The following is a 25,059-nucleotide window of genomic DNA, read 5'->3' as shown; positions in this document are numbered from 1 at the left end:
CTCATTTATTGAATCTGAATTATTCCTATGGCCTGATTCAGACAAACACTTGTCATCTTTATTGAGTTGACATTCAATTCCAGACATATATATCATCATGCCCTTTTCTAAACCAGTCATACATAACATGCCCTTTTCTAAACCAGTCATACATAACATCATGCCCTTTTATAAACCCGTCTTACAGAACATCCTGCCCTTTTCTAAACCAGTCATACATAACATCATACCCTTTTATAAACCCGTCTTACAGAACATCCTGCCCTTTTCTAAACCAGTCATACATAACATCATACCCTTTTCTAAACCCGTCATACAGAACATCATGCCCTTTTCTAAACCAGTCATACAGAACATCCTGCCCTTTTCTAAACCAGTCATACAGAACATCATGCCCTTTTCTAAACCAGTCATACAGAACATCCTGCCCTTTTCTAAACCAGTCATACAGAACATCATGCCCTTTTCTAAACCAGTCATACAGAACATCATGCCCTTTTCTAAACCAGTCATACAGAACATCATGCCCTTTTCTAAACCAGTCATACATAACATCCTGCCCTTTTCTAAACCAGTCATACAGAACATCCTGCCCTTTTCTAAACCAGTCATACATAACATCATGCCCTTTTCTAAACCAGTCATACAGAACATCCTGCCCTTTTCTAAACCAGTCATACATAACATCATGCCCTTTTCTAAACCAGTCATACATAACATCATGCCCTTTTCTAAACCAGTCATACATAACATCCTGCCCTTTTCTAAACCAGTCATACATCATAACATGCCCTTTTCTAAACCAGTCATACAGAACATCCTGCCCTTTTCTAAACCAGTCATACAGAACATCCTGCCCTTTTCTAAACCAGTCATACATCATAACATGCCCTTTTCTAAACCAGTCATACAGAACATCCTGCCCTTTTCTAAACCAGTCATACAGAACATCATGCCCTTTTCTAAACCAGTCATACAGAACATCATGCCCTTTTCTAAACCAGTCATACAGAACATCATGCCCTTTTCTAAACCAGTCATACAGAACATCATGCCCTTTTCTAAACCAGTCATACAGAACATCCTGCCCTTTTCTAAACCAGTCATACATAACATCATGCCCTTTTCTAAACCAGTCATACATAACATCATGCCCTTTTCTAAACCAGTCATACAGAACATCATGCCCTTTTCTAAACCAGTCATACATAACATCCTGCCCTTTTCTAAACCAGTCATACAGAACATCCTGCCCTTTTCTAAACCAGTCATACAGAACATCATGCCCTTTTCTAAACCAGTCATACATAAGGCACTTGGGTTCACATCTGTAACAATGAAGTAGGTTCCTTATTTAAAAACAGCAGATGCATAAGATACTAGACCATGGCAGAGCAGCATGCTTGCCAAGGCATGTAGAGGTATACTGAAGACAAGCTCATGACCTAACCTAACTAATGAATGAAAGATCAAAGCCTGTTTAGCTAGGCGTAAGAGGTACAATAGTAAACTATTCCCATCTTCCTATGTGAGAGGATAAGGTAAACATGTCAAACCCATGACCACTCTGGTTCACACTATCATTCTATACTGTAGGTCAATGTGAGAGTTGGATGATGAAGTACTGTACAAAGGATTTCAGAACCATGGTGTATTCATTAGTTGGATTCCATTGCTAAATGTTTGCAATGGAAAAAGTTTACTCTAGGAACCAACCTGAATTTGTGCAATAGAAACTGTTTGCAATGAAATACGACTAATGAATACAACCCGGGGTTGTGTTCAGCATGTGCGAAACCAGAGAAATCAATTTGACACAGTACATTTGACCTGTTCAATAAGAAGGCACATTTGTTTCCCGTTTCAAAACATTTCCTGCGTTTGTTCCTAATGAATGAACCCAGTCCACCCCATTATCACCCAAAGCATTCTACAAACCCCCTCCCACGGTGTTTCACAATTAATGTGTAAAGACATGAACTCATCCACCCCACCTTTCACCAGTTTCACTGTAAAGGCAAAAACACCCCCATCCCCTACACACACACTCCCATTCACTAGGAGTTTGAACAACACTGTGCTCTTTGGTCACTTTAAGGACATTTCTCTAAGTCTTTCATTCGTCTAAGAAGTCATCGTCCAGATTGACGTCTGTGGTGTCGATGTCATCATCCAGATCAAACAGGTCCAGGTCGTCAAGGCCCTGGTGGAATAAGTCCTGTATATGAGTGATGAGTCAGTGGAAAACTGTAGGCGAGGGTGAACTACCTTGCTGGTACATTGTTGTCCCGTAACATTTATATAGAGTACATCATTGTTCAATAAAAATCAAAAGGTGATTTCCAATATAGATTAGCTTTCTAAATACTGTGTAAGTCATGACAGGATGTATAGACTGGTTAGGTTTACCTCATCATTCAGGTCCATCAGGTCCATGGATGCTGTTGCTACTGCTACAGGGGCTGCCTCCTCCACACCTTTACCCTCTAAGAGAGCAGCTAGAGGGGCTGCCTCCTCCACACCTTTACCCTCTAAGAGAGCAGCTGCATGGGCTGCCTCCACACATTTACCCTCTAAGAGAGCAGCTGCAGGGGCTGCCTCCACACCTTTACCCTCTAAGAGAGCAGCTGCAGGGGCTGCCTCCACACATTTACCCTCTAAGAGAGCAGCTAGAGGGGCTGCCTCCTCCACACCTTTACCCTCTAAGAGAGCAGCTGCAGGGGCTGCCTCCACACATTTACCCTCTAAGAGAGCAGCTAGAGGGGCTGCCTCCTCCACACCTTTACCCTCTAAGAGAGCAGCTAGAGGGGCTGCCTCCTCCACACCTTTACCCTCTAAGAGAGCAGCTGCAGGGGCTGCCTCCTCCACACCTTTACCCTCTAAGAGGGCAGCTAGAGGGGCTGCAGGGGCTGCCTCATCCACACCTTTACCCTCTAAGAGGGCAGCTAGAGGGGCTGCAGGGGCTGCCTCATCCATACCTTTACCCTCTAAGAGGGCAGCTAGAGGGGCTGCAGGGGCTGGCTCTGTGCCTGGTGGAACCACCTGGGCGAGGGCTGGTAGGGGCTCTACTGCTGGGGCTGCTGCAGCCTCGTCCTCTACAGCTGGGTTTGTAGCTGGATCTATGGCTGTGGCTAGGTCTATGGCTGGGGCTAGGTCTATGAGTGGTGCTGGGGCTAGGTCTATGAGTGGTGCTAGGTCTATGAGTGGTGCTGGGGCTAGGTCTATGAGTGGTACAGGGAATAGGTCTATGGCTGGGGCTAGGTCTATGAGTGGTGCTGGGGCTAGGTCTATGAGTGGTGCTGGGGATAGGTCTATGAGTGTTGCTGGGGCAGGTTCATTCTCTTCTACAATGACTGGAGCTTTTTCAGTTGCTGCTATGGGTTCTACTACTGCCTCAGTAATGGGTGCTTCTGCGGCCACTGCCACTTCTATAGTAACAGGTGCTTGTTCTGTAACAATGGGTTCTGTTGCTATGGCTTCTAGTACTGCTGCGGCAATGGGTGCTTCAGCCTCCACCACCGCTTCTATGGTAACAGGTTCTGGTTCTGTTGCTATAGGCACTGGCGCTTCCTCTGCAACTGGTGCTTCTGTTACAATGGGTTCTGTGACCGACTCTGTAACAGGTGTATCTGTTGCTATGGGCTTCATTGTTGCAGGTCCTTCCTCAACAGCCTCCTCTGGTGTTGCTATGACTTCTTCCTCTGGGGCGGACTGTGCTACCTCTGGCACCAAGAGGGGTGCTTCTGTGTCATTTTCTATGGTGACAAGAGCCTCTATCTTAGTGATGGTATCATCCACTGATGTTGCCTCCTTTGGCTTGGGAGCTTCCACTTCAACAATAATGGGTTCCTCCTCAACCAGCTCAATGGATTCTTCCACTGCAGCCATAGTTGGTTCCACTACTGTCACTGGGATAGATTCTTCTACTGCTGGGATAAACTCCACTACTGCAGCTGCAACAGGTTCTACCTCTTCCATGACAATGGACTCTTCCACTACTGGAGCTTCTGGAGCTGCAGCCTCCACCACTGCTGCCATTACAGGGGTTTCTACCACTGCTGCCATTACAGGGGTTTCTACCACTGCTGCCATTACAGGGGTTTCTACCACTGCTGCCATTACAGGGGTTTCATCCATGCTCCCAGCAACCTAGAACAGTGACAGTAACGTACTTGATTTAGATTGACAAGTTGACAAATCACACTGAATGGTTGTCTAAACTAGGGGTTATGTAAGTAGTACTACATATAACAGCTGTGGCCATGTCCAGGATTCTAGTAGGTGTAAAATTTCAGACTTTACCTCTGGTTTAGCAGGCAATACTTTTGGCACATAGTCTGCAGATTCCCCCAGGACATTCCTATTCTCATTGGACTGAAGTAGAGAGGTAGAACAGTGAGGTGCAGAAGTAGAACAGTGAGGTGCAGAAGTAGAACAGTGAGGTGCAGAAGTAGAACAGTGAGGTGCAGAAGTAGAACAGTGAGGTGCAGAAGTAGAACAGTGAGGTGCAGAAGTAGAACAGTGAGGTGCAGAAGTAGAACAGTGAGGTGCAGAAGTAGAACAGTGAGGTGCAGAAGTAGAACAGTGTGTGGAAAGAGGTAGAACAGTGTGTGGAGAGAGGTAGAACAGTGTGTGGAGAGAGGTAGAACAGTGTGTGGAGAGAGGTAGAACAGTGTGTGGAGAGAGGTAGAACAGTGTGTGGAGAGAGGTAGAACAGTGTGTGGAGAGAGGTAGAACAGTGTGTGGAGAGAGGTAGAACAGTGTGTGGAGAGAGGTAGAACAGTGTGTGGAGAGAGGTAGAACAGTGTGTGGAGAGAGGTAGAACAGTGTGTGGAGAGAGGTAGAACAGTGTGTGGAGAGAGGTAGAACAGTGTGTGGAGAGAGGTAGAACAGTGTGTGGAGAGGTAGAGCAGAGAGGTAGAACAGTGGAGAGAGGTAGAGCAGTATATGGAGAAGTAGAACAGAGAGGTAGAGCAGAGGTAGAACAGTGAGCAGAGAGGTAGAGCAGTATATGGAGAGGTAGAACAGTATATGGAGAGGTAGAACAGAGAGGTAGAACAGAGAGGTAGAACAGAGAGGTAGAACAGTGAGCAGAGAGGTAGAGCAGTATATGGAGAGGTAGAACAGAGAGGTAGAACAGTGTATGGAGAGGTAGAGCAGAGGTAGAACAGCGAGGCAGAACAGCGAGTAGAACAGTTTGTGGAGAGGCAGAACAGTTTGGGGAGAGGCAGAACAGTAGAACAGTTTGTGGAGAGGCAGAACAGCGAGTGGAGAGGCAGAACAGCGAGTGGAGAGGCAGAACAGCGAGTGGAGAGGCAGAACAGCGAGTGGAGAGGCAGAACAGCGAGTGGAGAGGCAGAACAGCGAGTGGAGAGGCAGAACAGCGAGTGGAGAGGCAGAACAGCGAGTGGAGAGGCAGAACAGCGAGTGGAGAGGCAGAACAGCGAGTGGAGAGGCAGAACAGCGAGTGGAGAGGCAGAACAGCGAGTGGAGAGGCAGAACAGCGAGTGGAGAGGCAGAACAGCGAGTGGAGAGGCAGAACAGCGAGTGGAGAGGCAGAACAGCGAGTGGAGAGGCAGAACAGCGAGTGGAGAGGCAGAACAGCGAGTGGAGAGGCAGAACAGCGAGTGGAGAGGCAGAACAGCGAGTGGAGAGGCAGAACAGCGAGTGGAGAGGCAGAACAGCGAGTGGAGAGGCAGAACAGTAGAACAGCTTGTGGAGAGGCAGAACAGTAGAACAGTTTGTGGAGAGGCAGAACAGTAGAACAGCGAGTAGAGAGGCAGAACAGTAGAACAGCGAGTAGAGAGGCAGAACAGCGAGTAGAGAGGCAGAACAGCGAGTAGAGAGGCAGAACAGCGAGTAGAGAGGCAGAACAGCGAGTAGAGAGGCAGAACAGCGAGTAGAGAGGCAGAACAGCGAGTAGAGAGGCAGAACAGCGAGTAGAGAGGCAGAACAGCGAGTAGAGAGGCAGAACAGCGAGTAGAGAGGCAGAACAGCGAGTAGAGAGGCAGAACAGCGAGTAGAGAGGTAGAACAGTTTGTGGAGAGGCAGAACAGTGAGTAGAGGTAGAACAGTAGAACAGTGAGTAGAGAGGTAGAACAGTGTGTGGAGAGGCAGAACAGTGTGTGGAGAGGTAGAACAGTGAGTAGAGAGGTAGAACAGTAGAACAGTTTGGAGAGGCAGAACAGCGAGTAGAGAGGTAGAACAGTAGAACAGTGAGTAGAGAGGTAGAACAGTAGAACAGTGTGTGGAGAGGTAGAACAGTGTGTGGAGAGGTAGAACAGTGTGTGGAGAGGTAGAACAGTGTGTGGAGAGGTAGAACAGTGTGTGGAGAGGTAGAACAGTGTGTGGAGAGGTAGAACAGTGAGGAAGGAGGTAGAACAGTGAGGAAGGAGGTAGAACAGTGAGGAAGGAGGTAGAACAGTGAGGAAGGAGGTAGAACAGTGTGTGGAGAGGTAGAACAGTGTGTGGAGAGGTAGAACAGTGAGGAAAGAGGTAGAACAGTGTGTGGAGAGGTAGAACAGTGAGGAAAGAGGTAGAACAGTGAGCGGAGAGGTAGAACAGTGAGCGGAGAGGTAGAACAGTGTGCGGAGAGGTAGAACAGTATATGGAGAGGTAGAACAGAGAGGCAGAACAGTGTGGAGAGAGGTAGAGCAGTATATGGAGAGGTAGAACAGAGAGGTAGAACAGTGTATGGAGAGGTAGAACAGCGAGGCAGAACAGCGAGTAGAACAGTTTGTGGAGAGGCAGAACAGTTTGGGGAGAGGCAGAACAGTAGAACAGTTTGTGGAGAGGCAGGACAGTAGAACAGCGAGTGGAGAGGTAGGACAGTAGAACAGTTTTGTGGAGAGGCAGAACAGTTTTGTGGAGAGGCAGAACAGTTTTGTGGAGAGGCAGAACAGTTTTGTGGAGAGGCAGAACAGCGAGTGGAGAGGCAGAACAGCGAGTGGAGAGGCAGAACAGCGAGTGGAGAGGCAGAACAGCGAGTGGAGAGGCAGAACAGCGAGTGGAGAGGCAGAACAGCGAGTGGAGAGGCAGAACAGCGAGTGGAGAGGCAGAACAGCGAGTGGAGAGGCAGAACAGCGAGTGGAGAGGCAGAACAGCGAGTGGAGAGGCAGAACAGCGAGTGGAGAGGCAGAACAGCGAGTGGAGAGGCAGAACAGCGAGTGGAGAGGCAGAACAGCGAGTGGAGAGGCAGAACAGCGAGTGGAGAGGCAGAACAGCGAGTGGAGAGGCAGAACAGCGAGTGGAGAGGCAGAACAGCGAGTGGAGAGGCAGAACAGCGAGTGGAGAGGCAGAACAGCGAGTGGAGAGGCAGAACAGCGAGTGGAGAGGCAGAACAGCGAGTGGAGAGGCAGAACAGCGAGTGGAGAGGCAGAACAGCGAGTGGAGAGGCAGAACAGCGAGTGGAGAGGCAGAACAGCGAGTGGAGAGGCAGAACAGCGAGTGGAGAGGCAGAACAGCGAGTGGAGAGGCAGAACAGCGAGTGGAGAGGCAGAACAGCGAGTGGAGAGGCAGAACAGCGAGTGGAGAGGCAGAACAGCGAGTGGAGAGGCAGAACAGCGAGTGGAGAGGCAGAACAGCGAGTGGAGAGGCAGAACAGCGAGTGGAGAGGCAGAACAGCGTGTGGAGAGGCAGAACAGTAGAACAGTGTGTGGAGAGGTAGAACAGCGTGTGGAGAGGCAGAACAGCGTGTGGAGAGGCAGAACAGCGTGTGGAGAGGCAGAACAGCGTGTGGAGAGGCAGAACAGCGTGTGGAGAGGCAGAACAGCGTGTGGAGAGGCAGAACAGCGTGTGGAGAGGCAGAACAGCGTGTGGAGAGGCAGAACAGCGTGTGGAGAGGCAGAACAGCGTGTGGAGAGGCAGAACAGCGTGTGGAGAGGCAGAACAGCGTGTGGAGAGGCAGAACAGCGTGTGGAGAGGCAGAACAGTAGAACAGTGTGTGGAGAGGTAGAACAGCGTGTGGAGAGGTAGAACAGCGTGTGGAGAGGTAGAACAGCGAGTGGAGAGGCAGAACAGCGAGTGGAGAGGCAGAACAGCGAGTGGAGAGGCAGAACAGCGAGTGGAGAGGCAGAACAGCGAGTGGAGAGGCAGAACAGCGAGTGGAGAGGCAGAACAGCGAGTGGAGAGGCAGAACAGCGAGTGGAGAGGCAGAACAGCGAGTGGAGAGGCAGAACAGCGAGTGGAGAGGCAGAACAGCGAGTGGAGAGGCAGAACAGCGAGTGGAGAGGCAGAACAGCGAGTGGAGAGGCAGAACAGCGAGTGGAGAGGCAGAACAGCGAGTGGAGAGGCAGAACAGCGAGTGGAGAGGCAGAACAGCGTGTGGAGAGGCAGAACAGCGTGTGGAGAGGCAGAACAGCGTGTGGAGAGGCAGAACAGCGTGTGGAGAGGCAGAACAGCGTGTGGAGAGGCAGAACAGCGTGTGGAGGTAGAACAGTAGAACAGTGAGTAGAGAGGTAGAACAGTAGAACAGTGAGTAGAGAGGTAGAACAGTAGAACAGTTTGTGGAGAGGCAGAACAGCGAGTAGAGAGGTAGAACAGTTTATGGAGAGGCAGAACAGTTTGTGGAGAGGCAGAACAGCGAGTAGAGGTAGAACAGTTTGTGGAGAGGCAGAACAGTGAGTAGAGGTAGAACAGTAGAACAGTTTGTGGAGAGGTAGAACAGCGAGTGGAGAGGCAGAACAGCGAGTGGAGAGGCAGAACAGCGAGTGGAGAGGCAGAACAGCGAGTGGAGAGGCAGAACAGCGAGTGGAGAGGCAGAACAGCGAGTGGAGAGGCAGAACAGCGAGTGGAGAGGCAGAACAGCGAGTGGAGAGGCAGAACAGCGAGTGGAGAGGCAGAACAGCGAGTGGAGAGGCAGAACAGCGAGTGGAGAGGCAGAACAGCGAGTGGAGAGGCAGAACAGTAGAACAGCTTGTGGAGAGGCAGAACAGTAGAACAGTTTGTGGAGAGGCAGAACAGTAGAACAGCGAGTAGAGAGGCAGAACAGCGAGTAGAGAGGCAGAACAGCGAGTAGAGAGGCAGAACAGCGAGTAGAGAGGCAGAACAGCGAGTAGAGAGGCAGAACAGCGAGTAGAGAGGCAGAACAGCGAGTAGAGAGGCAGAACAGCGAGTAGAGAGGCAGAACAGCGAGTAGAGAGGCAGAACAGCGAGTAGAGAGGCAGAACAGCGAGTAGAGAGGTAGAACAGTTTGTGGAGAGGCAGAACAGTGAGTAGAGGTAGAACAGTAGAACAGTGAGTAGAGAGGTAGAACAGTGTGTGGAGAGGCAGAACAGTGTGTGGAGAGGTAGAACAGTGAGTAGAGAGGTAGAACAGTAGAACAGTTTGTGGAGAGGCAGAACAGTAGAACAGCGAGTAGAGAGGCAGAACAGCGAGTAGAGAGGCAGAACAGCGAGTAGAGAGGCAGAACAGCGAGTAGAGAGGCAGAACAGCGAGTAGAGAGGCAGAACAGCGAGTAGAGAGGCAGAACAGCGAGTAGAGAGGCAGAACAGCGAGTAGAGAGGCAGAACAGCGAGTAGAGAGGCAGAACAGCGAGTAGAGAGGCAGAACAGCGAGTAGAGAGGTAGAACAGTTTGTGGAGAGGCAGAACAGTGAGTAGAGGTAGAACAGTAGAACAGTGAGTAGAGAGGTAGAACAGTGTGTGGAGAGGTAGAACAGTGAGTAGAGAGGTAGAACAGTAGAACAGTTTGGAGAGGCAGAACAGCGAGTAGAGAGGTAGAACAGTAGAACAGTGAGTAGAGAGGTAGAACAGTAGAACAGTGTGTGGAGAGGTAGAACAGTGTGTGGAGAGGTAGAACAGTGTGTGGAGAGGTAGAACAGTGTGTGGAGAGGTAGAACAGTGTGTGGAGAGGTAGAACAGTGAGGAAGGAGGTAGAACAGTGAGGAAGGAGGTAGAACAGTGAGGAAGGAGGTAGAACAGTGAGGAAGGAGGTAGAACAGTGAGGAAGGAGGTAGAACAGTGTGTGGAGAGGTAGAACAGTGTGTGGAGAGGTAGAACAGTGTGTGGAGAGGTAGAACAGTGAGGAAAGAGGTAGAACAGTGTGTGGAGAGGTAGAACAGTGAGGAAAGAGGTAGAACAGTGAGGAAAGAGGTAGAACAGTGTGCGGAGAGGTAGAACAGTATATGGAGAGGTAGAACAGAGAGGCAGAACAGTGTGGAGAGAGGTAGAGCAGTATATGGAGAGGTAGAACAGAGAGGTAGAACAGTGTATGGAGAGGTAGAACAGCGAGGCAGAACAGCGAGTAGAACAGTTTGTGGAGAGGCAGAACAGCGAGTAGAGAGGTAGAACAGTTTATGGAGAGGCAGAACAGTTTGTGGAGAGGCAGAACAGCGAGTAGAGGTAGAACAGTTTGTGGAGAGGCAGAACAGTGAGTAGAGGTAGAACAGTAGAACAGTTTGTGGAGAGGTAGAACAGTAGAACAGTTTGTGGAGAGGCAGAACAGCGAGTAGAGGTAGAACAGTAGAACAGTTTGTGGAGAGGTAGAACAGTAGAACAGTTTGTGGAGAGGCAGAACAGCGAGTAGAGAGGTAGAACAGTTTGTGGAGAGGCAGAACAGTGAGTAGAGGTAGAACAGTAGAACAGTTTGTGGAGAGGTAGAACAGTAGAACAGTTTGTGGAGAGGCAGAACAGCGAGTAGAGGTAGAACAGTAGAACAGTTTGTGGAGAGGCAGAACAGCGAGTAGAGAGGTAGAACAGTTTGTGGAGAGGCAGAACAGTGAGTAGAGGTAAAACAGTAGAACAGTTTGTGGAGAGGCAGAACAGCGAGTAGAGAGGTAGAACAGTAGAACAGTTTGTGGAGAGGCAGAACAGCGAGTAGAACAGTTTGTGGAGAGGCAGAACAGCGAGTAGAACAGTTTGTGGAGAGGCAGAACAGTGAGTAGAGAGGCAGAACAGCGAGTAGAGAGGTAGAACAGTAGAACAGTTTGTGGAGAGGCAGAACAGCGAGTAGAGAGGTAGAACAGTTTGTGGAGAGGCAGAACAGCGAGTAGAGAGGTAGAACAGTTTGTGGAGAGGCAGAACAGCGAGTAGAGAGGTAGAACAGTTTGTGGAGAGGCAGAACAGCGAGTAGAGAAGTAGAACAGTAGAACAGTTTGTGGAGAGGCAGAACAGCGAGTAGAGAGGTAGAACAGTTTGTGGAGAGGCAGAACAGCGAGTAGAGAGGTAGAACAGTGAGTAGAGAGGTAGAACAGTGAGTAGAGAGGTAGAACAGTGAGTAGAGAGGTAGAACAGCGAGTAGAGAGGTAGAACAGTTTGTGGAGAGGCAGAACAGCGAGTAGAGAGGTAGAACAGTAGAACAGTTTGTGGAGAGGCAGACCAGCGAGTAGAGAAGTAGAACAGTTTGTGGAGAGGCAGAACAGCGAGTAGAGGTAGAACAGTAGAACAGTTTGTGGAGAGGCAGAACAGCGAGTAGAGGTAGAACAGTAGAACAGTTTGTGGAGAGGCAGACCAGCGAGTAGAGAAGTAGAACAGTTTGTGGAGAGGCAGAACAGCGAGTAGAGGTAGAACAGTAGAACAGTTTGTGGAGAGGCAGAACAGCGAGTAGAGGTAGAACAGTAGAACAGTTTGTGGAGAGGCAGACCAGCGAGTAGAGAAGTAGAACAGTTTGTGGAGAGGCAGAACAGCGAGTAGAGAGGTAGAACAGTTTGTGGAGAGGCAGAACAGCGAGTAGAGGTAGAACAGTAGAACAGTTTGTGGAGAGGCAGAACAGCGAGTAGAGAAGTAGAACAGTTTGTGGAGAGGCAGAACAGCGAGTAGAGAGGTAGAACAGTTTGTGGAGAGGCAGACCAGCGAGTAGAGAAGTAGAACAGTTTGTGGAGAGGCAGAACACTGAGTAGAGAAGTAGAACAGTTTGTGGAGAGGCAGAACATCGAGTAGAGAGGTAGAACAGTAGAACAGCCAGTAGAGGCAGAACAGCGAGTAGAGAGGTAGAACAGTAGAACAGCCAGTAGAGGCAGAACAGCGAGTAGAGAGGTAGAACAGTAGAACAGCCAGTAGAGGCAGAACATCGAGTAGAGGCATTCTTACGACAGTACTACTACAAGTACAGGTACAAGACTTATACTATAATAACAAGCATTATTATAATATGATTTATTTTACCAGAAAACAAGGGTAAAGGTACAAAGGAGTTATGGTACCTGTAAAGTATTGCCTTGACTCAAATCATTGACCTGTATTTTACTGGTGGTCGCATACATTGTGTGTCTTCATCAGTGCATCACATGTATCTATAGCGCTCGGCTGGTATTGCACCACTAGGTGTTGCTAACACACTACAATAACATAACTATACTGAACAAAATATAAACACAACATGCAACAATTTCAAAGATTTACAGTTCATAGAAGGAAATCAGTCAATTTAAATAAATTCATTAGGCCCTAATCTATGGATTTCACATGACTAGCAATACTGTTGGTCATAGATACAAAAAAAAAAAGTAGGGACATGGATCAGAAAACCAGTCAGTATCTGGTGTGACCATCATTTGCCTCATGCTTTGCAACACATCTCCTTTGCATAGAGTTGATCAGGCTGTTGATTGTGGCCTGTGGAATGTTGTCCCACTCCTCTTCAATGGCTATGCAAAGTTACCGCATATTGGCGGGAACTGGAACACGCTGTCATACACGTCAACCCAGAGCATCCCACACATGCTCATCAATGGGTAACATGTCTGGTGAGTACTAGGACATTTTCAGCTTCCAGGAATTGTGTACAGATCCTTACGACATGGTGCCGTGCATTATCATGCTGAAACATGAGGTGACGGTGGAAGATGAATGGCATGACAATGGGTCTCAGGATCTCGGCACGGTATCTCTGCATTCAAATTGCGATAAAATGCAATTGTGTTTGTTGTTCGTAGTTTATGCCTGCCCATACCATAACCCCACCACCACCTCTGTTCACAATGTTGACATCAGCAAAGCGCTCGCCCACAAGACGCAATACACGTGGTCTGCAGTTTTTAGGCCGGTCAGACGTACTACCAAATTCTCTATAATGATGTTAAAGACGGCTTATGGTAGAGAAATGAGCAACAGCTCTGGTAGACATTCCTGCAGTCAGCATGCCAATTGCACGCTCCCTCAAAACTTGAGACATCTGTAGCATTGTGTTGAGTGGCATTTTATTGTCCCCAGCACAAGGTGCACCTGTGTAATGATCTTGCTGTTTAATCAGCTTCTTGATATGCCACACCTGTCAGCTGTATGGATTATCTTGGCAAAAGAGAAATGCTCACTAACAGGGATCTAAACATATGTTTGTTTGTGCACATGGAACATTTCTGGGATCTTTTATTTCAGCTCATGAAACAGGGGACTTTACATGTTGTGTTTATATTTTTGTTCAGTGTAAAATGGAAAGAACGTGTCCAAACAGGGTTGTGTTAAATAGGTATGAAACAGAAGAAAATGATCCAATGGCTGCAAAAGTTTTGCCACAATGTGCCCAAGATGTGTGTGTATCTACTCACGGTGATGAGAGGGTACTCTGCGGCGGGCCTCAGCCTGACGTGGGTCTCCTTGAGGTAGTCTTCGGCCAGGAAGGCCTCCTGTAGGCCGGGGAACAGGTTGCTGTAGTCTGTAGGGTTGGCCAATGCATCAGCTGCCTTCTGGTTCACCTTCCCCAGGCTCTCCTTCCACAGCTTCACCACTCTGGAGACACAGAGGTCAGTACACGTGTACACACACGCACACAGCTGTGCAGGTTAGCGTTTTTCTGTCATGAATAATGTGCTGGAGGTAGCTCTGCAGAGTGGTCACTAGCTGTCACAGCCACAAAGTCATAAATTCTGATTTTAACAATACTGCTAACCCGAATGCTTAACCCTAACCTTAAATTAAGACCAAAAAGCTAGATTTTGTTTTCATGCATTTTTTAAATATAGCCAATTTAGCCAAGTTGTGTCTCCAGGGCAAGATTGAGATAATCAAGGTGAACCTGCCAGTGCTGTACCTAGACACATGGCTGGGCAGGTATGTTCTGGCCAGGAATGCAGCCTCTGGCAGCCGGTTGGTTTTAATGAGGAGCTCCAGACATTTGTCCAGTCTGGAAGGAAAAAACAGAAATATGGAAATACAATGACTAATGATGAAACCAAGGACATTGACATTTCCAGATCAAAAACATAAAGCACACCAAGATCCAATAATGAATTATAAATGATGAAAAGATAAGAACAATTTAATGACAGATGATGACGTACATATAAAAGTGAAACCTAAACACCAACCAGTACTCTGCTCACTCCTCCTCACCTCCCTCTGTAACATCTACCCCCGCACCCTTCTCTCCCTAAACACACTTACTTCCCCTGGAGGAAATAGGTGAGGAAAGACACGTTGGTCTTGCCGTCTCTCTCTGCCCCCTCTGCCAGCTTGCCCACCATGTTGGCGTTGCCCGAGGCTGTGGCCAACAGCAGTAGCCCCCCATAGTCCTGGGCATGGTGCAGACACTCCTGGGCCAGGACAAACTGGCACTTAGTGGTGGCCAGCTCTGCCAACTGCTTCCACTTCTGCTCCGACTGCAGGGCACCGTGCCAGGGAGGGAGGATGTGGAGAGGGAGAGAAAGGGACGGGGGGAAGAGAGAGAGGGAACAGGTTTGCCATGTTAGAAAGACATTCATCACAAACACAAAACAGAAGCCCTATTCACTCTGCTTTTGATTAGTTAAAAATATGATAAGATATACCCTTTACTACAGTATTTCTCATGTCATCTTATACTGTTGGTCTCCAAATATGTCTGCAAATATCCACATTTGGCCCTACATTTCTTAATACTTCCCTTGCATTCCAAGACTGCTATAATTCCCAGTTTGTCAACATTTTTCCCAGTCTTTCTCTTTACGTGTTGTCTCACCTCAGCCTCTACAGCCAGCTGGTAGGCGATCTTCAGTTCTCCTAGCTGCAGAGCCAACTCAAACCTGTGTTCTGAGTCTGTGGACACAGCCAGGGCCTGCTGCATGAAACCCTGCAGAGAGAGATAGAGAGGAGAAAGGGTTACACACACAAAAGATACACACAGACACTAGAGGACACACACAGAAATAGTGTGCGTTAAGACACACACCGATGTAAAAATACACCCACCCTCCCAGTCTCACCTGTTTCTCTAAAAAGTGGGCAACCCTGGTCCTCATCTCTTTAGGGATTGTGGGTAGGACCCTGTCTGCCATCCCAAAGTCCCTCCTCATTACAGCAGTCTGGTACTCCAGTACCGACACCAGCAGAGAGTAAGTGACGATGTTCAGCTCCTTATCACCCAGATACAGACGGTCATCCTTAGGGATGTAGCCCAACAGGTACATAGTTCTATAGCAGACAGACAGGGAGTCAATACAACACCAGTGTTTTAGACAGACAGGTACATAGTTCTATAGCAGACAGACAGGGAGTCAATACAACACCAGTGTTTTAGACAGACAGGTACATAGTTCTATAGCAGACAGACAGGGAGTCAATACAACACCAGTGTTTTAGACAGACAGGTACATAGTTCTATAGCAGACAGACAGGGAGTCAATACAACACCAGTATTTTAGACAGACAGGTACATAGTTCTATAGCAGACAGGGAGTCAATACAACACCAGTATTTTAGACAGACAGGTACATAGTTCTATAGCAGACAGACAGGGAGTCAATACAACACCAGTGTTTTAGACAGACAGGTACATAGTTCTATAGCAGACAGACAGGGAGTCAATACAACACCAGTATTTTAGACAGACGGGTACAGTACATACAGTTGAAGTCGGAAGTTTACATACACTTAGTTTGGAGTCATTAAAACAGTTTTTTCAACCACTCCACAAATTTCTTGTTAACAAACTATAGTTTGTCAGTTAAGTCAGTTAAGAGATCTACTTTGTGCATGACACAAGCCATTTTTCCAACAATTGTTTATTGACAGATTATTTCACTTATAATTCACTGTATCACAATTCCAGTGGGTCAGAAGTGTACATACACTAAGTTGACTGTGCCTTTAAACAGCTTGGAAAATTCCAGAAAATGATGTCATGGCTTTAGAAGCTTCTGATAGGCTAATTGACATCATTTGAATCAATTGAAGGTGTACCTGTGGATGTATTTCAAGGCCTACCTTCAAACTGAGTGCCTCTTTGATTGACATCATGGGAAAATCAAAAGAAATCAGCCAAGACCAGAAATAAAATTGTAGACCTCCACAAGTCTGGTTCATCCTTGGGAGCAATTTCCAAACGCCTGAAGGTACCACTTTCATCTCTACAAACAATAATACGTAAGTATAAACACCATGGGACCACGCAGCCATCACACCGCTCAGGAAGGAGACGCTGGAGGAAACCGGTACAAAAGTATCTATATCCACAGTAAAACGAGTCCTCTATTGGCATAGCCTGAAAGGCCGCTCAGCAAGGAAGAAGCCACTGCTCCAAATCCACCATAAAGAAGCCAGACTACGATTTTCAACAGCACATGGGGCCAAAGATCGTACTTTTTGGAGAAATGTCCTCTGGTCTGATGAAACAAAAATAGAACTGTTCGGCCATAATGACCATTGTTATGTTTGGAGGAAAAAGGGGGAGGCTTGTAAGCCGAAGAACACCATCCCAACCGTGAAGCACGGGGTGGCAGCATCATATTGTGGGGGTGCTTTGCTACAGGAGGGACTGGTGCACTGAAACAAATAGATGGCATCATGAGGCAGGAAAATTATGTGGATATATTGAAGCAACATCTCAAGACATCAGTCAGGAAGTTAAAGCTTGGTTGCAAATGGGTCTTCCAAATGGACAATGACCCGAAGCATACTTCAGAAGTTGTGGCATAATGGCTTAAGGACAACAAAGTCAAGTTGTTTGTAGCGGGGTGCATAATAGTCAGGTGCAGGAGAGCAGAAACTGGGTAATAACCGGAGATTTATTAAGCAAAACCAACGGCATCCAGAACAAGATAAATAGGCACACAAATAACCCGTAGTGAGCTCACGGGGAACGTGCACAAGCACTACAATAAAAAATCCCACACAAAGACATGGGGGGTGGAAAAACAAGACAAAACAAATGGAAAATGAAAAGTGGATCGACGATGGCTAGAAGACCGGCGCCCGAACAAGGAGAGGATCCGACTTCAGCGTAAGTCGTGACAGTACCTCCCCCTTGACGCATGGCCCCAGCCGCGCGCTGACGCCGGCCTCGGGGACGACCCGGAGGGCGAGGCGCAGGGCGATCCGGACGGAACGGTGGAACTCTCGCAGCATTGAAGGGTCCAACACATCCTCCACCAGAACCCAGCACCTCTCCTCCGTACAGTACCCCTCCCACTCCACGAGGTACTGAATGCCCCTCGCCCGACGCCTCGAATCCAGTATAGAGCGAACGGAGTACGCCGGGGCCCCCTCAATGTCCAGAGGGGGGCGGAGGGACCTCCCGCACCTCAGACTCCTAGAGCGGGCCAACCACCACCGGCCTGAGGAGAGACACATGGAACGAGGGGTTAATACGGTAATCAGGGGGAAGCTGTAACCTATAACAAACCTCGTTCACTCTCCTCAGGACTTTAAATGCCCTCACAAACCGCGGGCCCAGCTTCCGGCAGGGCAGGCAGAGGGGCAGGTTCCGGGTCGAGAGCCAGACCCGGTCCCCCGGTGCAAACACTGGGGCCTCACTGTGGTGACGGTCTGCGCTGGCTTTCTGGCGCAGCGCGGCCCGCTGGAGGCGAACATGGGCGGCGTCCCATATCTCCTCCGCGCCTGAACCAGTCGTCCACCGCAGGAGCCTCAGTCTAACTCTGATGCCAGGGCGCCAGAACCGTGTGGTACCCCAGTACGCACTGGAGAGGTTAGTGGCGGAGCGAGAACTGAGCAATCTCGGCCCTGGGCACGAACGCTGCCCACTCCCCCGGCCGATCCTGGCAATACGACCGCAGAAACCTGCCCACATCCTGGTTCACTCTCTCCACCTGCCCATTACTCTCGGGGTGAAAACCTGAGGTAAGGCTGATCGAGACCCCCAGACGTTCCATGAACGCCTTCCAGACCCTCGAAGTGAACTGGGGACCTCGATGAGACACTATATCCTAAGGCACCCCGTAGTGCTGGAAGACGTGCGTAAACAAGGCCTACGTAGTCTGTAGGACCGTAGGGAGACCGTGCAGAGGGAGGAGACGGCAGGACTTAAAGAACCGATCCACAACGACCAGGATCGTGGTGTTTCCCTGTGAGGGGAGGGGAGATCGGTAAGAAAATCCACCGACAGGCCGCTGTGTAACGGGTAAGGGGTGTAGCTTCCCTCTGGGCAGGTGCCTAGGAACCTTACACTGAGCGCACACCGAGCAGGAGGAAACATAAACCCTAATGTCTTTGGCCAAGGTAGGCCACCAGTACATCCCAACCAAACAGCGCACCGTCCGACCGATCCCAGGATGACCAGAGGAGGGTGACGTGTGGGCCCAATACATTAACCGGTCACGGACAACAGACAGAACGTACAGACACCCAGTTGGACACTGGACGGGAGCGGGCTCTGCACGTAACGCCTGCTCAATGTCCGCGTCCAGCTCCACCACTACCGGCGCCACCAGGCAGGAGGCCAGGAGTATGGGAGTGGGATCCATGGACTGCTCCTCTGTGTCATGCAGTCGGGACAGTGCGTCTGCCTTAACATTCTGGGAACCTGGTCTGTAGGAAAGGGGAAAAAACTAAACGGGTGAAAAACATGGCCCACCTTGCCTGGCGAGGGTTCAGTCTCCTCGCTGCCCGGATGTACTCCAGATTGCGGTGGTCAGTCCAGATGAGAAAAGGGTGTTTAGCCCCCTCAAGCCAATGTCTCCATGCCTTCAGAGCCTTGACGACAGCCAACCGATCCCGGTCCCCCACGTCATAGTTTCGCTCCGTCGGGCTGAGCTTCTTCGAGAAGAAGGCACAGGGGCGGAGCTTCGGTGGTGTACCCGAGCGCTGAGAGAGCACGGCTCCTATCCCAGCCTCGGACGCGTCCACCTCCACTATGAACGCCAAATAGGGATCCGGATGGGCCAGCACGGGAGCCGGGGTAAACAGAGCCCTCAGGTGACCAAAAGCCCTGTCCGCCTCAGCCGACCACTGCAAATGTACCGGGCCCCCCTTCAGCAGTGAGGTAATGGGAGCCGCTACTTGACCAAAACCCCGGATGAACCTCTGGTAATAATTGGCAAACCCTACGAACTGCTGCACTTCCTTTACCGTGGTGGGAGTCGGCCAAATACGCACGGCTGAAATGCGGTCATGGAAAATGAAAAGTGGATTGACGATGGCTAGAAGACCGGCGACGCCGACCGCTGAGCGCCGCCCGAACAAGGAGAGTATCCGATTTCGGAGGAAGTCGTGACATTATTGGAGTGACCATCACAAAGCCCTGACCTCAATCCTATAGAAAATGTGTGGGCAGAACTGAAAAAGCGTGTGCGAGCAAGGAGGCCTACAAACCTGACTCAGTTACACCATCTCTGTCAGGAGGAATGGGCCAAAATTCACCCAACTTATTGTGGGAAGCTTGTGGAAGGCTACCTGAAACGTTTGACCCAAGTTAAACAATTTAAAGGCAATGCTACCAAATACTAATTGAGTGTATGTAAACTTTTGACCCACTGGTAATGTGACGAAAGAAATAAAAGCTGAAATAAATCATTCTCTGCTATTATTCTGACATTTCACATTCTTAAAATAAAGTGGTGATCCTAAATGACTTAAGACAGGCAATTTTTACTAGGATTCAATGTCAGGAATTGTGAAAAACTGAGTTTAAATGTATTTAGCTAAGATGTATGTAAACTTCTGACTTCAACTGTAGTTCTATAGCAGACAGACGGTGGAGTCGATACAACACCAGTATTAAGGTGAACACATATCTTGAATGAAAACAGGAAACATGACACACAATGACTTAAGGAAATGACATTCTGACATAAAATTTTGTAAGGCATGAATCCTTTATGTTTTAGGCCCTAGGGAACTGTAAGAGTTGAGCGAGATTTGAAATATTGAAACGCATGCATAACAGGTCATTTGAGGTCAACAGGTGAATGGTTTGTAGCAGTCTCAGCAGGTAGGTATAGTCTTACTTGTCCAGGTGGGCGACGGTGACAATTTCTCCTCCTACGTAGTAATTGAGTCTGTTGACTGAGCTGGTGTAGATGAAACAGTCTCCCACCCACAGACCTGTCTTCACCACCTCCTGAATCTCACCCAACACCTAGAGAAAGGGGGTTGAGGAAGGGAGAAAGAGACCAAGAGTGGGAGAGATATAGGTATAGAAGAAAATGTTAGAGTAGAAATACAAAATTAATTGTCCTGTCCAGAATCTAATCTCTAGATGTCGCGTAGTCTCACCTCGAAGGCGTCCTCTATCCCATCCTCGGTGACTCCCTCCTTGGTCTCCTGTGCTGTTGCCACTTTCTCAGCCAGGTAGCGCAGCACAAAGAAAGACTCCTCCGTGGCGATACACACCAGCTCCCCAGACTCTGACCAGAAGACCTGAGGAAAGAAGAGATGGTTACAGGAGGGTTGTGTCGCTGTGGAGAGGAGGGTTGTGTCGCTGTGGAGAGGAGGGTTGTGTCGCTATGGAGAGGAGGGTTGGGTCGCTGTGGAGAGGAGGTCAGAGGAGGGTTTGGATCGCTGTGGAGAGGAGGGTTGTGTCGCTGTGGAGAGGATGTCAGAGGAGGGTTGTGTCGCTATGGAGAGGAGGGTTGTGTCGCTGTGGAGAGGATGTCAGAGGAGGGTTGTGTCGCTATGGAGAGGAGGGTTGTGTCGCTATGGAGAGGAGGGTTGTGTCGCTATGGAGAGGAGGGTTGGGTCGCTGTGGAGAGGAGGTCAGAGGAGGGTTGTGTCGCTGTGGAGAGGAGGTCAGAGGAGGGTTGGGTCGCTGTGGAGAGGAGGTCAGAGGAGGGTTGTGTCGCTGTGGAGAGGAGGTCAGAGGAGGGTTGGGTCGCTGTGGAGAGGAGGTCAGAGGAGGGTTGGGTCGCTGTGGAGAGGAGGGTTGTGTCGCTGTGGAGAGGAGGTCAGAGGAGGGTTGGGTCGCTGTGGAGAGGAGGTCAGAGGAGGGTAGTGTCGCTGTGGAGAGGAGGTCAGAGGAGGGTTGGGTCGCTGTGGAGAGGAGGTCAAAGGAGGGATGTGTCGCTGTGGAGAGGAGGTCAGAGGAGGGTTGGGTCGCTGTGGAGAGGTCAGAGGAGGGTTGGGTCGATGTGGAGAGGTCAGAGGAGGGTTGTGTCGCTGTGGAGAGGAGGTCAGAGGAGGGTTGGGTCGCTGTGGAGAGGAGGGTTGTGTCGCTGTGGAGAGGAGGTCAAAGGAGGGTTGGGTCGCTGTAGAGAGGAGGGTTGTGTCGCTGTGGAGAGGAGGTCAGAGGAGGGTTGGGTCGCTGTGGAGAGGAGGTCAAAGGAGGGTAGTGTCGCTGTGGAGAGGAGGTCAGAGGAGGGTTGGGTCGCTGTGGAGAGGCAAAGGAGGGTTGGGTCGCTGTGGAGAGGAGGTCAGAGGAGGGTTGTGTCGCTGTGGAGAGGAGGTCAAAGGAGGGTTGGGTCGCTGTGGAGAGGAGGGTTGTGTCGCTGTGGAGAGGAGGTCAGAGGAGGGTTGGGTCGCTGTGGAGAGTAGGTCAGAGGAGGGTTGTGTCGCTGTGGAGAGGAGGTCAAAGGAGGGTTGGGTCGCTGTGGAGAGGAGGGTTGTGTCGCTGTGGAGAGGAGGTCAGAGGAGGGTTGGGTTGCTGTGGAGAGGTCAAAGGAGGGTTGGGTCGCTGTAGAGAGGAGGTTAGAAGAGGGTTTGGTAGCTGTGAAGAGGGGGTTGGATCGCTGTGGAGAGGAGGTCAGAGGAGGGTTGGATCGCTGTGGAGAGGAGGTCAGAGGAGGGTTGGGTCGCTGTGGAGAGGAGGTCAGAGGAGGGTTGGGTCGCTGTGGAGAGGAGGTCAGAGGAGGGTTGGGTAGCTGTGGAGAGGAGGTCAGAGGAGGGTTGGGTCGCTGTGGAGAGGGGGTTAGAGAAGGGTTGGGAGGCAGTGGAGAGGGGGTAAGAGAATGGTTGGGTCGCTGTGGAGAGGGGGTTAGAGAAGGGTTGGGTCGCAGTGGAGAGGGGGTTAGAGAAGGGTTGGGTCGCTGTGGAGAGGAGGTTAGAGGAGGGTTGGATCGCTGTGGGGAGGAAGTTAGAAGAGGGTTGTATCGCTGTGGGGAGGAAGGTAGAGGAGGGTTGGGTCGCTGTAGGTGGCTTCTTACCCTCTACCTGAGCTAGGCGCTGCCTGGACCTGCTATAATCTGTAAATGGTCATGTGTCTGAAAGTTGATATAGATCACTTGTGGATTAATAACAGTTTAAATACTGTAGCCGACTCACGTGTTTAGGCAGGATCTCAATGCGGCGGACCAGTTCTGTGTTCTCCCAATCGTAGAAAGCCAGACCACTCACTGACCTCACGCCCAGCAAGAACCCACCATGGATACCTGCAGGGGATGATACACACATATCGTTAGGTATAACACATCAGCATATCATCTGCATGCAGACACACCCACACCCACACATAGGGAGTCAGTTCATACTGGATCAAATATGATATGTTTGTCCTACCTTCTGCCCCAAAGTCTGGTTTAAAAGACTTATTTTCTTTGAAGTTCTTGAAGATTTTGACCATACTGGTGCTCTCCCGAGTAGCATACCTGCCATAGAAACAACAGTGGTTAAGTCACCCTGACCATACTAGACCGTGGATGGTCCATAGATGACTGTGTATGAGTGGTCAGTGTGCGGTTGACTTGATTTACTCTGAGGAGTCGTGGCCCCAGACAAACTCCTGTGCTGAACCGAAGCTCTTGTTCCTCAGGGCCATTGCAGTGTAGATGATGTACTCTCCATCCCCACACACCACCACAAACCTGTAACACACATACACACACACACACAGACACACAACATTAGTTAGTGTGTGATCACACACACCAGTGGAGGCTGCTGAGGGGAGGACGACTCATAGTAATGGATGAATTGGAGTCAATGGAATGATATCAACCACATATAAACCACGTTTGATACCATTCCATTTACTCCCTTCAAGCCATTATTATGAGCCATCCTCCCATCAGCAGCCTCCACTGACACACACACACACATTTACTGTGTGTGGCTGCATTTGAAGAAACTTTAAAAGTTATTGAAAATTTCTGCATTGACTGACCTTCATGTCTTAAAGTAATGATGGACTGTCGTTTCTCTTTGCTTATTTGAGCTGTTCTTGCCATAATATGTAACCTTTATTTAATTAGTCAAGTCAGTTAAGAACCGATTCTTATTTACAATGACGACCTATCCCAGCCAAACCCAGACGACGCTGGGCCAATTATGCGCCGCCCTATGGGACTCCCAATCACGGCCGGATGTGATACACGGCCGGATGGACTTGGTCTTTTACCAAATAGGGCTATCTTCTGTATACCACCCCTACTGTACCTTGTCACAACACAACTGATTGGCTCAAACGCATTAAGAAGGAAAGAGATTACACAAATTTACTTTTAACAAGGCACACCTGTTATTTCAAATGCATACCTCATGAAGCTGGTTGAGAGAATGCCAAGAGTGTGCAAAGCTATCATCAAGGCAACGGGTGGCTACTTTGAAGAATCTCAAATATAAAATATATTTTGATTTGTTTAGCACTTTTTTGCTTACTACAGGATTGCATATGTGTTATTTTATAGTTTCGATGTCTTCACTATTATTCTACAATGTAGAAAATAGTAAGAAAATGAAGAAAAACCCTGGAATGAGTTTGTGTGTCCAAACTTTGGACTGGTACTGTATATATATATATTTTACATTTGGTGAGCACCTAGTACACATATGCACACAAACACGGTAACACACGCACACACTAACCTGCCATTGGGGTTGTGCTGGATGGTCTGGGGATAGATTTCACAGCTGCCCATGTCTTTGACGGCCAGGGACAGCCTCTCTCCGTCCTGTATCTCAGCCTCTCCCATGGCCTTCAGGTTGGCCTGCTGCACCTCAGAGTGCTTGGCCCACATGATCTTACCGTTAGAGTCCATAGACATGGCTGGTTCCTCACGGCCCAACTGAGGGAGGGGGAGAGAGAGGGAGAAGAGGGGGGAGAGAGTGAAGAAGATGAGACAGAGGAAGAGAAGGAGTGATGTTCAAATCATAATATTTCAACTTCAGCTGAACATACAACTTGGACGTACATGGGTGATATGTCAGCCTACAGAATCAAACTGGCCCTGTATGAAAACAATACAAGCATTCTATATGATTACCAACAATACTAATAATCAGATCACTGACCCCACATCATTCTTGATGTGTAGTTTAGAGTCTCCTTAATTTGGTACCTTGATGATGATGCTGCCTTCATCATATCCCAGCGCCACACTGTTGGCGCCTCGCTGGCCACACACACACCACACACGTTCCATCCCGTAGTTCAGTGTGTTTTCCAGGCGGTACGTGCTGGAATGCCAGACTCTCACTGTGCCTGTATGTCCATAAGAAGATGGAAGAAGGGTGGAGAGAAAGAGCTTTACATGTGAGAGAGTGGTCAAACATAGATAACTGATCCAGGGAAGACTAGAACTAGTCAACATGACAAGAAAACACCATGTTATCACCATGGTACAATGTTACAACTATGTTATAACATAGGTAAACATCTTGTTATTCCATTGTAAAGGGATAAGGTAAACACTAAACTACCCACCGTCCTCGGAGCCTGTGAGGATGATTGGCAGCTCAGGGTGAAAGCTGACACAGGACACATTCTGGGTATGGCCCTCTAGAGTCTGCACACATGTCTTATTCTGGAGGTAGAGCAGAGGACTAGAGTAGAATCAGTCAACTCACTATATATCATCACTAGAACAGACGCGTAACACTTCAAGTGTGTGTATTTTCTGATCTGAAATGTGTGTGCTGTGCATATTCATATGTGTTTCATTCTTCGTTTGAGAGTATGTGAAAAACTGTGTGTACGTGTGCATATAAACTGTGTGTACATGTGTATATAAACTGTGCTTACATCTGTATATAAACTGTGTGTACAT

The 25,059-nt window shown here is 49.1% G+C and overlaps 1 protein-coding gene across 1 annotated transcript; it reads right to left on the bottom strand.

The window, feature by feature from the left end:
- Positions 1–32: 32 nt before the first annotated feature.
- LOC129822535 (coatomer subunit beta'-like) lies at positions 33–24,996 on the bottom strand. Its single transcript, XM_055880840.1, has 17 exons — positions 24,989–24,996; positions 24,717–24,835; positions 24,352–24,494; positions 23,879–24,078; positions 22,768–22,878; positions 22,574–22,662; positions 22,340–22,446; positions 20,360–20,503; positions 20,092–20,222; positions 15,115–15,322; positions 14,871–14,981; positions 14,318–14,532; positions 13,965–14,057; positions 13,483–13,663; positions 4,303–4,374; positions 2,410–4,149; positions 33–2,203 (listed from the first exon to the last, which is right to left on the bottom strand). The coding sequence occupies exons 1-17, from the start codon at positions 24,994–24,996 to the stop codon at positions 2,117–2,119; spliced, it is 3,759 nt and encodes a 1,252-aa protein (XP_055736815.1). The 3' UTR covers positions 33–2,116.
- Between the last annotated feature and the right edge of the window lie 63 nt (positions 24,997–25,059).

The sequence above is a fragment of the Salvelinus fontinalis genome, chromosome 24 (genome assembly GCF_029448725.1).
Source record: "Salvelinus fontinalis isolate EN_2023a chromosome 24, ASM2944872v1, whole genome shotgun sequence".
NCBI classification, from domain to species: domain Eukaryota; kingdom Metazoa; phylum Chordata; class Actinopteri; order Salmoniformes; family Salmonidae; genus Salvelinus; species Salvelinus fontinalis.
The sequence above is the reverse complement of the archived record's forward strand: the minus strand, read 5'-3'. Positions and strand labels throughout refer to the sequence as shown.